The sequence below is a fragment of the Pyrgilauda ruficollis genome, unplaced genomic scaffold, assembly GCF_017590135.1.
Source record: "Pyrgilauda ruficollis isolate IOZ18807 unplaced genomic scaffold, ASM1759013v1 scaffold46, whole genome shotgun sequence".
NCBI classification, from domain to species: domain Eukaryota; kingdom Metazoa; phylum Chordata; class Aves; order Passeriformes; family Passeridae; genus Pyrgilauda; species Pyrgilauda ruficollis.
The window spans coordinates 2269976-2285087 of NW_024526155.1; the positions used below are offsets into that span (position 1 = coordinate 2269976).

At 52.9% G+C, this 15112-nt stretch overlaps 1 protein-coding gene across 2 annotated transcripts in view; it reads right to left on the reverse strand.

Annotated features, from left to right (window-relative positions):
- Positions 1–1535: 1535 nt before the first annotated feature.
- The window catches only part of MYBL2 (MYB proto-oncogene like 2), a 16789-nt gene continuing 3212 nt past the window's right edge, over positions 1536–15112 (reverse strand). For both annotated transcript variants that reach the window (XM_041478720.1, XM_041478721.1), the window contains exons 2-14: positions 13865–13958; positions 12677–12748; positions 12207–12299; positions 10384–10604; positions 10070–10226; positions 9056–9325; positions 7451–7837; positions 5868–6007; positions 5474–5573; positions 4774–4887; positions 4142–4258; positions 3845–3988; positions 1536–1833 (exon numbers count right to left, since the gene is read on the reverse strand). In XM_041478720.1, the coding sequence (XP_041334654.1) occupies positions 1705–1833; positions 3845–3988; positions 4142–4258; positions 4774–4887; positions 5474–5573; positions 5868–6007; positions 7451–7837; positions 9056–9325; positions 10070–10226; positions 10384–10604; positions 12207–12299; positions 12677–12733 (1929 nt within the window). In that variant the 5' untranslated portion in view covers positions 12734–12748; positions 13865–13958 and the 3' untranslated portion in view covers positions 1536–1704. The remainder of the gene's footprint in view (positions 1834–3844; positions 3989–4141; positions 4259–4773; positions 4888–5473; positions 5574–5867; positions 6008–7450; positions 7838–9055; positions 9326–10069; positions 10227–10383; positions 10605–12206; positions 12300–12676; positions 12749–13864; positions 13959–15112) is intronic.

Consider the following 15112-nt stretch of genomic DNA (forward strand, 5'->3'; position numbering starts at 1 on the left):
GCCTCAGAGAAGCAGTTTATTCTGCCTCATCCTCCTTTAATTTGGGGGCAGCTCTCAAACAGAGGTGCCAGGCTCACAGCCTGATTTATCCTCCTGCAGACCCTGCCTGCTCAGAGCTCCCAGCTCGTGTCAGCTCCAGGAAGGGATTGCAGTTCCAGGCTTGGGTTTGTACTGTCACCAGTGCAGGAACAGCCCAGCCCACCAAAGCCCCAGCAGAGAGGGATGGGTTTATGACGATTTTTCTTAAAATAACACCAGAATGGGAGCAGCTAAAGCCAGGCTTTCAGACAAGTGCTCCCAGCTGTCTTTCCAAAGCAAACACTGCAACACTGAGAAACAGAAATAAAAATTACTTCATGGATTTGCTCTGGCCCCGAGCTTGTAAAAATGAAAAATCAGCTGGGTTTCTAAACCTCCCTCGTTTCCCAGGATCCAAGGTTTTATTAACAAGTTTGTCAGTAAGGATATTTTTACTCTATTTCCAGCGTAAGCCACAACCTGAAATGAGATTTGTACAGCCCAGCTCTGGTTTTCCACCCTAAGGTGGGCACATCTTTGCTGTGAGCACAGCCCCAGCCAGAGGCAGATCTGCCAGGCTGGCTTTGGCCACGGAAAGCACATCACAGCTCACCCAAAAAGCTCTTCCTGTTCTGTCCAGCTGCTCTGTAGCTTTCCCAACACCTTTCCAATTGCAAAGTTAATATGTTGCTAAGATCCCACATTCCATCCTTGGCTACCTCAAACCGGGGCAGTGCTACTGTTCCCCTGCTGGAATAGCTGTATGGTGCAACTTTAGCATCTAAAGGAAGGGCAAGAGAAAGGCTCTGCTCCGTCACACACTCCTGCTGCTCTTGTCCAGCCTCCATCCACCCCTGCAGGGATCCCAACCACCCTGACTCAAACACAGTGTGGCACCTGCCCGTAAAGTAGCCAAAACTTTGGAACAGCTGATGAAACAAATAGTGTGTGTGGGGAACCTCCCTTCTCCTCGCTGCTGAGAAGCCAACAGGAATTCAACAACTTGCCAGGACAGCAAAGAGCCCACACAAAAACCAGCACTTTTACTGCCTTCCCCCAGTGCTGTGAGACAGAGGCAGAGCCCAGGGGATGTGAGCACCATCATTTATTGGAAGAGGGAGCACAGTTGTGGGGAGAGGCCCCTGCTGGAGCCATGGCAGGACAAAGCAGCCCCACAGGGAGCAAGGGGCTCCAGGCACAGGTCACCCCACAGCACCACACCCTCCCTCCTCCTTCTCCAGCCCAGGGAGACACTCCATCCCCCTGGGGAAAGCCAGGAAGGAGACTCAAGGCATGCAGGAATTTGCACAAAGCCATTGCTGAGGTACCAGAGCAGCAGCAGGAATCCAGGGATGCTGTGATGCCAGTCTCCAGCACCTGCTGCTCCAAGGTGCAACACGGCTGCTGCTTCCACTTTTCCAGAATTCAGGTCTTGCAGAGAGAGGTCTTGCTGTCAGCTCTTCAAGCCTCCCTTGTTTGCCTTTCCATAATGATCCCAAAGCTTGCATTCCACACACTAGCCAGCAGTTAGCCCAATTTATTATAATGTAGATCTACCTGGGAACTGAAGGGAAAAAAAAATCCACTCCCATATACTAAGGCTTGGCAGAAGATATTTTTTCCTGTGGTTCCCCCTCCACTTATTAAAAAGGTTTAAAAAATAAGATTAGAAAGCAGAACAATCCTTCATGATAAGATTAAGGTCCTTGATGTGTGACTCTGTTTCAATGTGCCCAAAAACTGTCGAGCTTTCTCCTGCATGAAGAGTTGGTCTCGAGTTCCACCACAGGCCACTGCTTTCCAAGCCCTGGTCATCTGCAGAGGGAGGAGAAAGAATGTGCACAACACAGTCAAGGGCAAGGACAAACATCTTGTGACATCCTGTTCTAAAAGACTGCAAAAATAAACAAAACTAACAAGGAAAATAAAACTTCAGAACCTGTCTCAAAACCAGGAGAAACTTGCCCACCACCAGTTACTCTTCACAGCTGAGGTGGTAATTTCTGGGGTTTTGGGTCAGCAGTTTCCCAGGTGAGTGCTCCATTTCAAGACAGTCCCTTTCAGGGCTTTCCATTACTTGCCTCATGACAAAAAAAACCCAAAGCACAAACTTATTCAAATTCACTGGAATTATTAAAACTCACACATTCTGGAAGAGATTCCAGAATGATAGAAGGAATTCAAGTACAGCTTTGGAGTTTATTGCCAACCAGTTCAACTCCCACAGGAGCTGCCAGGCCCAGGTCTATTCTGATCAAATGCCATCCTCAACAGCAATCTGGAGCCTTCAGTTTCAGCAGGGTCCCACAGCACAAAGGAGGAGCCAAAACCCAGGAGTTCCTCAGTCTCTGCATGCAGAAAGGTCACCCATGAGGTGTTTCTGCACTCCAGGAAAGCCCCTGAGGGTCCTGTGGTAAATGCCAGGAGCCAGGCAGTGCCCTGAACTGGAAATACCTGTCCACATGCACTGCAGGGAACCAGGGCTCCAGGGCTGGCCACAGCCTCAGAGTGGCTTTGGGCCCACTGAGGCTCAGCCCAGAGCTGGATCAGCTTCCTTAATCAAGAACTGCCTGCCAGCATCACCAGAGCAGCACAATAAATCCCCAGAGGCCAGCAGCAGCACAGACTGCCCTGCTGGCTGTGGGCAGTGGGATTTCACTGCACACCTGTACTCTGTCTCCACACCAGCTGCCTCCCTGTCACCCCCAAAGTTTATTTATACAGAGCTATTAGCTCTCACAGCAACACAGCCCTGGCGAGGACAGGAGGAGAAATGGAAGTGTTTAAGAAGGGTTTATTTTGGGAAGGAGAAGGAATCACTCTGGCTGAAGAGTATTTATTTGTCAGAAGAAAGAGATTTCACAAGACAGCTCTAATGCAGGGACAGATCCCCCCTGACTACAGTTCCTGAGGACAACCCTGCACCTTCCTGGGATGGGAAAACACCATCACAGGAGCCCCCAGCTGCAGTTTAACCTCCCCAACAAGGACAGCACGTGTTTCCATCCCCACTGAAGCTGAAGAGACCTCAAGTGATTCACCCCAAGTAAACACCTACAAAATTATGGTCCAAATCCCCATGCCTAAGCTACACTTAGACTTTATCTAAGCCCAGCAAATAGGGATACCCCTCCATGAAGGCATCCTGCCTGAGAGTGGTGAAGATTGTAGAGAGATCTGTTTATGCCCCAGAGGGCATGTGTAGGCTGCTGTGACTCCAGCACAACCCAGTTCCAACTGTGCAGAGCTGAGGAACAGAGCTGCTGTAACAGCACCAACCTCAGCACGAGGTGCAAGGTGCCACACTGCCAGCTGGAGCTCTGCACTGCCACGGGGTCAGGATAAAGCAGGATAAAGCCAGTCTATGCTGCTTAAAGCACACAGCCTTCCCCTCTACCCAGAAACACCCTAAAAACACAGGAGTGGGAAATACCTTCCTGTTTAACCTTTATACAGCACTTCACAGTTGCTCTGCCCTGAAAAGCAAAAAAAGATGAGCTTGCTGCTGTCCATTCAAGGAGTGCCCACTGGAAAAAGGATGGTTTACTTTACTGCCAGAGCAGTCATCCAAATTCCTTGATGGGTGAGAATTGCCATGAGGAAATCCAGGGCCAAACATGCTGAGCAGGCCACAGCTGTGGCTTTGAGGAACATAAAATGACACTTCTGGCTCAGCATCTACCAGCCTTGGTGTAAAGACAGCCCTGACAGTGCAGGGATGCCTGTGCAGCAGTTCAGAGCTCCATCCCTCACTCCTCAAGGGACAAGGACTGCACTGCCACATAAAACTCCTGCCTGGGAGAGCAGTGGCTGCTGCAGGGCTTACCGGTGCTGGTGGCCTGAAATGGCTTGGCATTTTCCTGTAGGACATTTTCTCTGGCTGCACTTGCACAAAGGCTCTGTTGAGCAAACCACTGTCATTCTTCCTGCTTGAGGACAGGTTCAGGGACCTTGACAGGAAATTCACAGGCTGCACCAGGAGAAAAAATGTAAGGAAAGAAGAAATCCAGCCCTTCATCCTCATGGGCTGCTCAAAGGCAGCTCCAGGCTGCTACTGCTGCTTCACAGAGTTTTTTCAGAGCAGAGCCAGCTCTGCCCCTGCTCTGAGCACACAACCCCTCACCTGGGCTCTTTTGAAACACACAGTCTTGGGGAGGGCAGGCAGGTTTTGTGTCATGTCTTCATCCACAATATCCAGGGCCAGAGACTTCCGGACCTTCTTGATGGGGCTCCGGCGCAGCTGGGGAATGCAGGGACAGCAGTGTCAGCACAAATCCACCCTGCAAAGTGCCACCCTGAGGGCCCAGGGCCACACCAAGGCCACAGCACCCCAGTTCTGCATGGCACCAGCACCTCAGGGGGAAGATGTGTGCAGCCTTCCCTACCACAGGGCAAAACAGCTTCCAGTGCCCCCCTCCTGGCACCTCGAGCCTCCAGTTTAGAGGAGTTTTTAGTAGGAAGGGAAGGCCACCAGGAAACTGAGACTTTTCGTGCCATCCCAAGGCCTTCTGAGAGCCCAACTTGCCCCAGGTGCTCCAAGTGTGCCAACAAGCCCTGAGCTCAGCATAAACCAGGACACTCCTGGAGGTACTTTAAGCAGGCCTTACCCTCAGGCACTTCTTGCTGATTAAAAGAGAGCAGCCACAGGACTAAAAACATTTTGGCACCTATAGCAGGATGAATAAAAGCAGCAAAAATACTCCTTAAGAGCACAGGGCAGCTTAGCAGCTGGTACTGGATGCACAGCCAGCTCACCCCTTGTTTTCTCTTCTGTTTCTCAGGTTTCACATCATCCTCTATGATGAGTTCGATGCCAGCTTCACTTCGGAGCACCTCCTTCAAGTCTTCTTCCAGGTGAGGAGTCTGGGGCTGGGGTGGAAAAGCAGAGAGAGCACAAGGCAGTCAAAATCTCTATGCTGGGCAAGCTTGCAAGCATTTCCCTCAAGGGACAATGGGGTCAGGAGAGCCCACACTGGGAGGACAAACACAAAAACCTATTTACTTCCAGCTGGAAAAGATATGACAAGTTTTCTGCTAGCCTGATGGATTTACAGGATCTCCAGGTGCAGGGACTTATCAGCTGAACCCCAGTGTGCCATCAGGAGACCCATGTGCACACAAGGCCTGGGAGATCCAGCTCCTCAGGGAGGCCTAGGCAGATAATTTCCCTGCTCCTCAAGGTCATCAGCAGGCAAGCACTGCAGCCTAGTTCCCGGGCAGCTTTTGACATTTTTAGCTGGTTTACAGAGGATCTAAAAGTCCTGCAGCTCCTTACAATGAAATGATCACTGTGACAATGTCCCCTTCACCCCTCCCTTCTCAGCCTGGCACTACCAAACTCCCCTTTGTTCTGGCACAGATAAGAGTTTGCTCACAGCCCTGCCCAACCTCCCCCAACCCCGTGTCTCATTTGCATTCATCAGCCCCACAAGGCACAGCCCTGCCCAATAATTACCAGAGGTCTAATTGGTCCATATTTCTCCAGGGCATTTTTGAAAGGCGTGGGAGTGTGAGGTGTGTTGTCCACCACATATGTCTGATCTGGTGTGACAAACCTGGGAGCAGAGTGGGGAAGACAAGGGATCAGACAGGTTGTAACCCACACAAGGCCACAACCCATCCAGCAGCTGAGCGCAACAGAGGTCACTTGGCTGTGCCCCCAGTGAGCCTGGACACTGGCTCCCTGCAGCTGAGAGAAGAACTGGTTTGGGGGAGTGATTTAAGGAAAAAAAACAGTGATTTAAGGAAATCCCCAGCCTGCCTTGCCCCTTTCTCAGTAATACCATGATAAGTACTGAGAGCTGTGTCTGAATTGGACCAGACTCCTGTGTGGAAAAGGGAGGACTTACGTTAAGTTCTTCTGGAGCAGAGGGGTCTTGTCCCTGTGCAGTGGGGTGGTGACAATCACCTTCTGGCTGCACACAGGCGTGGAGGTCAGGGAAGGGTTCTCCAGTTCTAGTGTATCCTGTTTGCTCCAGAAGTTCAAGAACTGCACAGCACAGGAAGGAAAAATTGAAGAGACTCAGTCTCAAGCAGCCCAGGATTGCATCACAAGCTATTACTTTTCCCTAAATATGAGGGAAACCCTGAAGTAGAAACAACTCTCCCAAACCAGGGTGGGTTACGACTCACAGTTCTGTACATGGGCACACACAAAAGTTGCCAGAAGGTGCTTCACACCTATAAAGATTAATCACTTCCCATAAGGGACAAGCTGGTACAACTATCAGAGCTACCAACTACAGAGTGGAAGAGAAGTCTCTCCTTGCACTGGTAATCCCAGGTCACCCAGCCATTCTACCTCAGGCTGGCAAACACGAGGGAAGTCCATGTCACATAAAGTGTACAAGTTAACAGGTCTCGCACTGAGCTGTTTTCAGCTTAAACTATGAGAAAACAACAAGCTGTATTAGTTTTTCTAGGGTTTTACTTCTCAGCAGCCAGCAAGGGACAGCTCTGCTCCCATAAGGAACAGTGTTTGTACCCAAGAGCCACTTGGAAGAGAAAAACTCTTTGTGACATTCACTGATGGCAGAAGCTCAGCTTGAGGCAGGGCATGCACTTTTGTCTTCTCAGACTCACTCCACACATTCCTGCCTTTTACACTCTGCAGAGCTGTAAATTATGGGACATTATGGGTCCTGCTCTGATTTCTTCTTCATGCTGGGCTTTCATTCAAATCTACCTGAACCTCCATTTTGGACTCTCCTGTGGCACCTCTCCCACAGAAATGCAGAAATAAAAGCCTGGAAGGCACAACTGGGGAGGGTCTGGACAAGAGAGCTGCAGTGGGAACTGTGCTGGAGAATGCAGCAGGATTTCTTTTGATTTATAGACACAACTCCACCACTTCCACGAGACACTTGTGGGTCTGACCACCACAGTGCTCCAAGGTGATGTGTTGGAGACCAGATGTGTGGACACTGTGGGAGTCACAGCAAAGGCTGAAAGATCCTGAGCCCCTTTTGCAACAAAGACAAGGCCAGGAGCATTTTCATAGGCACAGCAGGACAGATCTGCACAAGGTGTTTGCTGCCCAGCCTGTCTGACTGCACTGCAAACAGACAGGGAAAGCAAGTTTTCACTGATACCACTCTGCTGCCCACAGCTGGGGCAGCAATGCCCTGGGGACAGCAATGCCCTGGGGACAGCAGCAGTGCACTCTCCAACACACCCTGGTATGCTGATGGGGCTCCTTCCTCACAATGGGCACCTGGGCTTTCTTAAAACTGTAGTCACTCCCAGATGGAGACACAGGCTGCTGCTCCCACAGGAAGGGCAGCACTGAAGAGAAGCAGCACCAGAAACCAGCTATGAGCCTTCTTTTAGTGCAGGAACACGCTCCACACACTGGCACAGCCACATTCAAGGCAAGAGGAGCACAAAGCTGGCAGAGCTGGTGGTTATACATGACATTAGGGCAAGAAGATACCTGAGATGGAGAGAAGGGCAGTGTCTTTACAGGGGTGCCCTTGGGCGTCATGCTGTTGCAGGAGTCCAGGAAGGACATGCTGGTGCTGGTGCCGTTCTCCGTGACGGGCGAGAGGGACATCTTCCTCTTCTTCTGCCTCTTCAGCACCGAGGGCGGGGTGCCAAAGCTGCCCTCGGCGTGGGGGGAGATGGGGATGAGCTCTCCCTTGCTGCTCCTGCTCAGGTCAGAGATGGTGTGGCCGTCCAGGCGGTACTCGGTGACGCTGGGCAGCGCCGGGGCCGCCTCGCTGGGCTCTGGTCTGGCCGGGCTGGCACTGCCACTGCTGCTGCCAGCCAAGGGCTCCTCGGGCAGGTCAAACTGGCTCAGGTCACACCACCCATCTGGGTCCTGCACACAATGGAAAGCGTCAGCAACAGCCCAGGGTGGCAGCTGAGCAGACTGGTGAACTAGGAGGTGAAATAAGTGGGGGTGTGAGATGGCACCAAGCTTTGGAAGGAGCCTGGCCAGGGACAGCTCAAGCCCTGCTCTCCTCTGCCACAGGCACAGCTGGAGCCAGAGCAGGGATCTGACCCAGCTGAGAGCTGCTGCTTGTGCACAGGGCAGGCTTTTCTATTTATGCAAGGCTGGTTTCCCTGTTTGGTTCACAGCACAGCTGCACAAACAGCTGCACCCCCTCAGAGAGGGGACAAAAAACCAGCTGGGCAGAGGGCTGTGGACAGGGACTGAAGGAAGCAACTATCACCCAAGAGCAACCCACAGTCTTGGGCACACCTGTACAGCTGGGCAAGGGGTTCTGGTGTAATCTGCACAGCTGAAAGCAGATTAAAACTAACCAGACCAGTTGAGAAATGAGCTGCTTCAGAGCTCCACCCCAGCAACACCCAGCACCACACAAGCAGGCCCCAAGGGCCCACAGATGTGTTGCTCAGCCTCAGGCACACCATCTTGCTATACAGAGGCAAAGTGACTCCTTCATGCCTCAGGCAGGCTGGGGGCTGCAAAAGCAACTTCCCTCTGATGGCAGCAAAGTGCCCTGCTGATTTTAGCCAGCCTCCCACCCTGGCGTGCCTCTGTCACCCAGGGGACTTCAGCACTGCTTGACTGGTTGAAAATAACTAATTTCAGTGAAGCTACCTCCACTGAAAGCAAATGGTGGCAATTATGCCACCTTGAAGGGGTCTGTCCTGCATAGTATAATGGGCTTGGCTTACTCCCAGTCTGTCCTGTCCTATCCCACCCCAGGACAGGACAGAAAGGGCAGCCAGTGAGCATGGGCCTGAACCATTACAAAAAGGAGAGCTGGGCACAATCTGGCTGACAAAGAAGGGTGTGAAATCAAGTTTGCCAGCACTTACAGCCTCCCACGCAGGCAGAGCCCATGCACAAGGACATCCAGCTAGGAAAAGCTACAAGCCCATAGCAATACTGGCAGTGCTGGAAAGGTCTAATCCAGCCCTGGAAGAGAGACAGGGGGAGGCTGCAAGGCAATGACAAATCCAGCCCTCCTCAGGGTGATGATCAAGGGGATCCAGTAAGTTCACTCAAACAAAAAGAGTGAGGATAACACCCTAACAGTAACTGGAAGAACAAGGGTCTGTTACTTACAGATTCAATCATGTCCAGAGCTTCACTGAGGGCTGGGGCACAAGTTGGGTACAAATAGTTGGCAGCTTCAACAACCCATTTGTACGGTGACTCAACCAACGAAGTGCCATCCTCGGGCACTGCATCATCTGGGGTCCCCTCCATGTTCTGCTCTGCCACTCCTGCAGCTGGCAGCTCCAAGGGCAGCTCCTGCACACCTGTCACTTCTTCATCACTGACATCTTCTTCCTTTATTTCAGAGATATCCACTGGCCAGTTCGGCAGGACGTTCTTGGCACATACAATAAAGAAAGGCCAGGTATCAGCAGAAAGCAAGGGAACAGTGTCAAGCCTTGGGGACAGAGAGCACCTGGACACATTCAGCTTTGCCCACTCTCCTACCTGCCACTGGGTTTGTTTCACATCCCCATTCTCTCTCACTGCTCTGTCCCATACACTGCCTAAGGAGTTCATGCAACATAACAAGCACAGGATTCTTTAATTCAAGGTTTCACTTAACAGTGTCCCAGAAGAAAATTGTACTTAGACTGAAGTTGTAGCACTAGTTCCATGTTTTCTATTTACCAGGAGCCTGCCTTCAAAAACTACATGTCTTGTCTTCATGAAAACAATCACTGGGTGCACTTCCCTGCTTCCTTTTTTAGAGGAAAGGAACACAGTATCTCTTCACCCTGCTCCCACACACACACTGTCTGGAGCAGCCTCCTCCTCCCACCAGCAAGAACACAATGAAGCCAAAACAATATTCAGTGTCTAAGACAGACTTGATGCTGGGATTGGCAAGGTAACAGCTCTAGCAGACTGCTGTCCTCTGCCTGGATAACACACTCAGGCTCCCATAACACCTGTAGCTCCTGGACGGAGAGATCTGGGAGGCTGGGGAAGGCACAGACTGTCTGTGCAGCCACCAGGCTGTGGAAGAGGCAGTGAGAGGTAGCAGAAGGGTGGATGAAGAGCTCCAGAATGCATTAGCAGGGCAGGGACTGACCCAGCTGCCTGCTGCAAGTGCAGTACCTGGCTCTCAGCTGTCATCTGACTTTGCCTCTCCTTGTTATCCACCTCCACGAGGAGGTACAGGGACTTGGACTCCTTGGTTTCATTGAGGAAACCCCCTGTGTCCACTTTCCTCTTGATGGTGGAGTTCCAGTGATTCTTCACAGCATTGTCAGTCCTGCAGAGAGAGCAGAAGGGAACAAACCATCACTTACAGCAGCTTTAAAGCACAGCCAGCAGCTCCAACACACTCCCCAGCCCCATTGCAAGAGCCTAACACACAGATCTCCACAGGCCACCCAGCAGGGAAGGCAGCAGTAGCAAAGGGGTCCTACCTCCCAGGCAGCAGCTTGGCAATCTCTGCCCAACGGTTCCCCAGGACCTTGTGGGCCTCAAATATGATGCGATCCTCCTCCTCTGTCCACGAGGACTTCTTCACCTCAGGGTTCAGGTGGTTGTGCCAGCGTTCCCGGCACTGCTTCCCTAACCGCCCTTTCAGGTGCTTGGCTATCAGGGTCCACTGTTTGGTGCCATATTTTTTAACCAGTTCAATTACCTTTGGAGAGAGTGGGAGGGAAATAAGGAAATGGAATAAAGGAGGGGAAGGTCAGTACAGTCATCTTCAGACTTTGCTCTTCATCTCTCCAGGACCAGGTAAGGGCAGACAAAGGAAGGCCCCTTTGGAGGAAAAGCTGGAAGGAGCCAGCAGGGCTATCAGGTGTTCCAACCCTCATGAGAGCAATGATTCTCCCAAATTTCTGTAGGAGGCTGTTTCCATGCAGACATTTTGCCACAGGGCACCTGTGAATGCAGATGACCCCTGACAGCAGATGGGGTGGAGACTGGCAGGTGCCCAGATGTAGAAACACATTCCCATTTCTGAGCAAGGGCCAAGTCCCACCTGCTCCAAGGCTCCTCTGCTCTCCCTACTTCCAAGGACCTGGCTGTGTGACAACTGTCCCCATCAGCTCTGCACTGGCCTGCTGCTCCCTCTAACAGTGTGGTACACCCAGGACAGACAGGGCTGCAGCTTCATGCCCTGACAGCACCAGGACACGCAGGGAGAGATCCAAATTCACTTCAGAACCATCCACTTTGCCTTACCCTACACCCAGGACTTTGTCATTTCTGCCAGAGCCCCAACACAGATGCTTCTGGGCACTGAATCCATTCTGGACTCCTAAAATATCCAGGGCACAGTCAGGTTGAAACAATATGCGATGTTCAGCCACCAAAATCCTGGCTGAAGAGTTCTCAAAGAACATTTCTACCCTGGTCAGCTGTGCTGAGCTGAAAGGTGCAGGTAGAAGTGATGCTCGTGTAACAAATGTCCCTGCTGCAGACTCTTGCCTTTCAAGCACAGAAAAATGGACCAAAGATGCAAAACTGAGGCCAAGGAGCTGGGCCAAAGCAATGAGGAGAGAGCTGGAGCCTAGCCTGGCCAGCATGGGTAGGCTGGCAGAGTCAGGCAAAGGGAAGGAGAAAGCAGGCAACAACTGCTCTGCTGTAAGAACAGGGAACAACATCAGGAGAAGCTTCCTTAGGGCTTGACAAAACATAACGAGACCAAAAGGGAAAGAAGCTGGGGAACAGGAGTGTTACAGAGAATCTGCAAAGCTAGGATGCTCTGTACCAGAAATCCTTAGTAAAATCTGGGTTTCACTCCAACTTTTCTTAAATCAAGATGATGAGTCTGTCTGAGCCAGCCCCTCTTGGCTGACTCTGGATTCAGCAGAGAAACAGGGTCACAGAAGACATGATTCACCCAGCCAACCTCAGACATCCACTCTAGCCTGACTACAGTGGCACAGGAAATGCCAGTTTTATTTTCTCTTAGATCCAACCTGGCCAGGCCACGTGGAGACCTGCCAGCAGGCAGATGAATTAATTCCCTTTTCAGCTCTCTCCCTTGGCAGCCTACTGTAGCAGCACTGTGTGAAAGGAAGAAGGTGTTTACCTGAAGAGGCCTAGATCACATCACATCCCAACCATGGCTGCCTGGGCTGCTCAGAGCAGGGCAGACAGAGCCGGTCTCACAGGTACCCACCACGGGGAACAATTACACACAGTGTACAGCACCTGAGGATGGGTCTGACATCTCCACCCTCTCTGCAGACAGAGACAGTCCAACACTCTGATCCTCTCAGCCCTGGCTTACCTTTTGATCCTCCTCTTTGGTCCAGGGGCCCTTAACCAGGTCTGGATTCAACACTCTCAGCCACCGGTACTGACACTGCTGGTCACTGCGGTTCTGGGAACAGGAATGGGAACAGCCTTGTGTTAGCCCAGGGGCTCCAGAGGCCCAAAAACCTCCCAAACTGACAGCAGTCCCCATACACACAGGCTGTCCCACAGAACACCTGCAGAAACACATAGAGAACTCATATGGAGGTCCTGGGCCCAGGGCACCGGACACAGGGACAGGAACCTCAATTTCTCATCCCAGCTCCAACAGACTCACCTTGGGAAGCCTTCTATGCAAGAAGGTCTCCCTGCCCTGAAGCAGCCCCATTTCACAGCTTGGAGCTATGAAGTCAGAACAGAGTCAGAAAAGAGTCTCACTGCACAGATACAGGAACCAGCAACATGCAAACACTGGGATTCCCAGCTGAGCATGGGGTCACTCACAGGAAAGTGGCTGGCCAGGAACTTCCAGTCATTCTGCCCATAATGGCTCACTAACATCTTCAGCTGCTCATCCTGCAAAGGACAAAATATCTACTTTTAGATACACTGAGGCAACACACACCACAGGACTGATGACATTAAAAGAACAAGTTAGATGTTTTGAACTGTCAAGGCTTTGTTGGCATTGTGTGTTCAGGGGAGGAAGGCAGCTCACACCAGTGTTTAGCAGCCCTCCAGTACATGGAACCCAACTGGAACAGACTGGTTCTGAGCTCTGTACTAGGACAAGCTCATACACTAAGCACAAAACAAGAGCTCAGCTTTGTTCCTCTACAGTCTGGTTCAAACCCTGTGGTGGAGTGGTTGTTTATCCAGTCCCAGAACACTCCTGACCAGACAGTCCATCTCCCAGCCCAGCCACTGGTTTTGTCTGGCCAGGAAAGCTGACTGATTAAAATGTATCACCACCTTTCCAGTGCTCTTCTGTCTTTCAGTGCTACAGGCTCTACAGCATCTCTTTTGTGATCACTGCTATAGCCTGGGTATGCAAACTCCTACAGCTCACAGAAAGCCTATTAGAGACATCCTTGTCTGTGAGCTCTGAAAAGTTCAATAATGAAATTATTCCCAGCCTAACATGAGCCCAAGGCTTTGATCCCTCCACAGATACCACCTTTCTTGGTGTTCTGACCCCAGCTATAGTTTTCACACGGCACAAAACTGATAGTGAATGTGGGAGGAAGAGGATATCCCAGTTAAATTCAGGCTCTTAGCCAGGATGACTAAGCCATGATCCCAAGTCTCAATGCTCCCTGCTTTTTCTCCAGAAAAAGGAGTACATTTCCACTGCACATTTCAGCTTCTTGGAGGTCTCAGCCATCATCTGGACTCCTCTATGCTCACAGGAGTGCTGCAGGCAGTGGTGTTTTGCTCAGTACTCAGGCTTAAGTTAAAAATGTTTGAGCTCTTGCTCTTCAGGCTACACTTCAAGCTCCCCTGAACCTCTGAGCCTCATTCAGGCCTGAGCTCAGTACAAAAGACACAAGGTCCTCTCCAGTAGCAAGACAGGAGGAGGTGAGATCGTGGCCAGCAGGTGAGGGCTGGGGTGGAGTCACCGAAGCCCAGAGTGCCATGTCAGAGGCACCACCCCAAAGCACCTCTCTCGGCAAACGTCAGGCTCTCACTCACCTCTTCTGGTGTCCACTTGACTTTGCACCTGCCATCCCGCTGCTCCGGCACATCCAAATCGGTATCCTGGTAATGCGGCTCGTCCTGGTCCTCACTAGGGGGGAATAAAGGAAAATTGTCATTTCTACCTGATAAAAAAGCAGGAGAGGGAGCCACCTCCACCACACAGAGCAGAGCTCCAGATCTCCCCCTTCCAGCACCGAGCCCCAACCTCACTGACACCCACCCACCCACCCACCCCAGACTGAAAGGAGATCCTCCACTTCAGGCGCCAGCTGGCAAGTCTTATTCTGCCCAGAGCAGGGGAAAGAGCGTTTCTTTCCATTTCTCTCCACTTCTGTCCCTCGGGGTGGACTTTGCATCGCGGCACCCAGGCACAGCTCAGCAGCTCCCGGATCGCTGGCGCAAAGGGGCGCGGGAAGCGCTGCGGGGAGCGGCCGCAGGGCTCCCGCTCGCCGCCGCTCCCGAGCGGGCAGAGCCGGGGGATGTCGCAGCGCGGGTACCGCGGGGCCGCCGCCCCGCATCCCGCTGTCCGGCCGGCGAGCGGGAACGGGGCGGCCGGGAGGAGCCTCCCGCGGCTGGGAGCGCGGGGAGCCCCAGCACTATGGGGCCGGCACTCACCCGCGGGCGCGGCGAGCCATGTCGGGCCGGGCCGGGCTGAGGGCCGGGCGCGGGTCCGGAGCGGCGGCGCTGGCGGCGCTTTCCTATCTCGCGCCAACGGCGCCCCCACCCGCGCGGGGCCGGGCCGCGCATGCGCGCTGCGCCTCCCGCCCGCACAAAGAGGCGCGCGCGGGAGGGCGCCCGCCCGCCCCGCCCCCGGCACCCTCAGGGAGCCCACAGCGAGCCGGGACACCCCGCATCCACCGCCACAGCGAGCCGGGACACCCCGCATCGCACCGATCCGAGACCCACCGCATCCATCCCGCATCGATCCGAGACCCCGCCGGGAACATCCTCATCCACCCTCACACCGACCTGGGACCCCCACGACCCTCCCCATCCAGCCCAGCACTGACCCTGGGATCTCTTTGCATCCGCCCCTGTACCGACCCCAAACCACTGGGATCCCCCACCCTGACCCAGGACACTCCCTCACCCACCCCTGCACTGACCCATGACTACTCGTTTCCATCCTCCACACATCTGCATCCACCTCCCCATGGACCCGAGACTGCCAGGACCCCCACATCCACCTGAAACCACTGGGACCCCCCCACGCCAACCCAGGATGCCCTCCATTCACCCCCC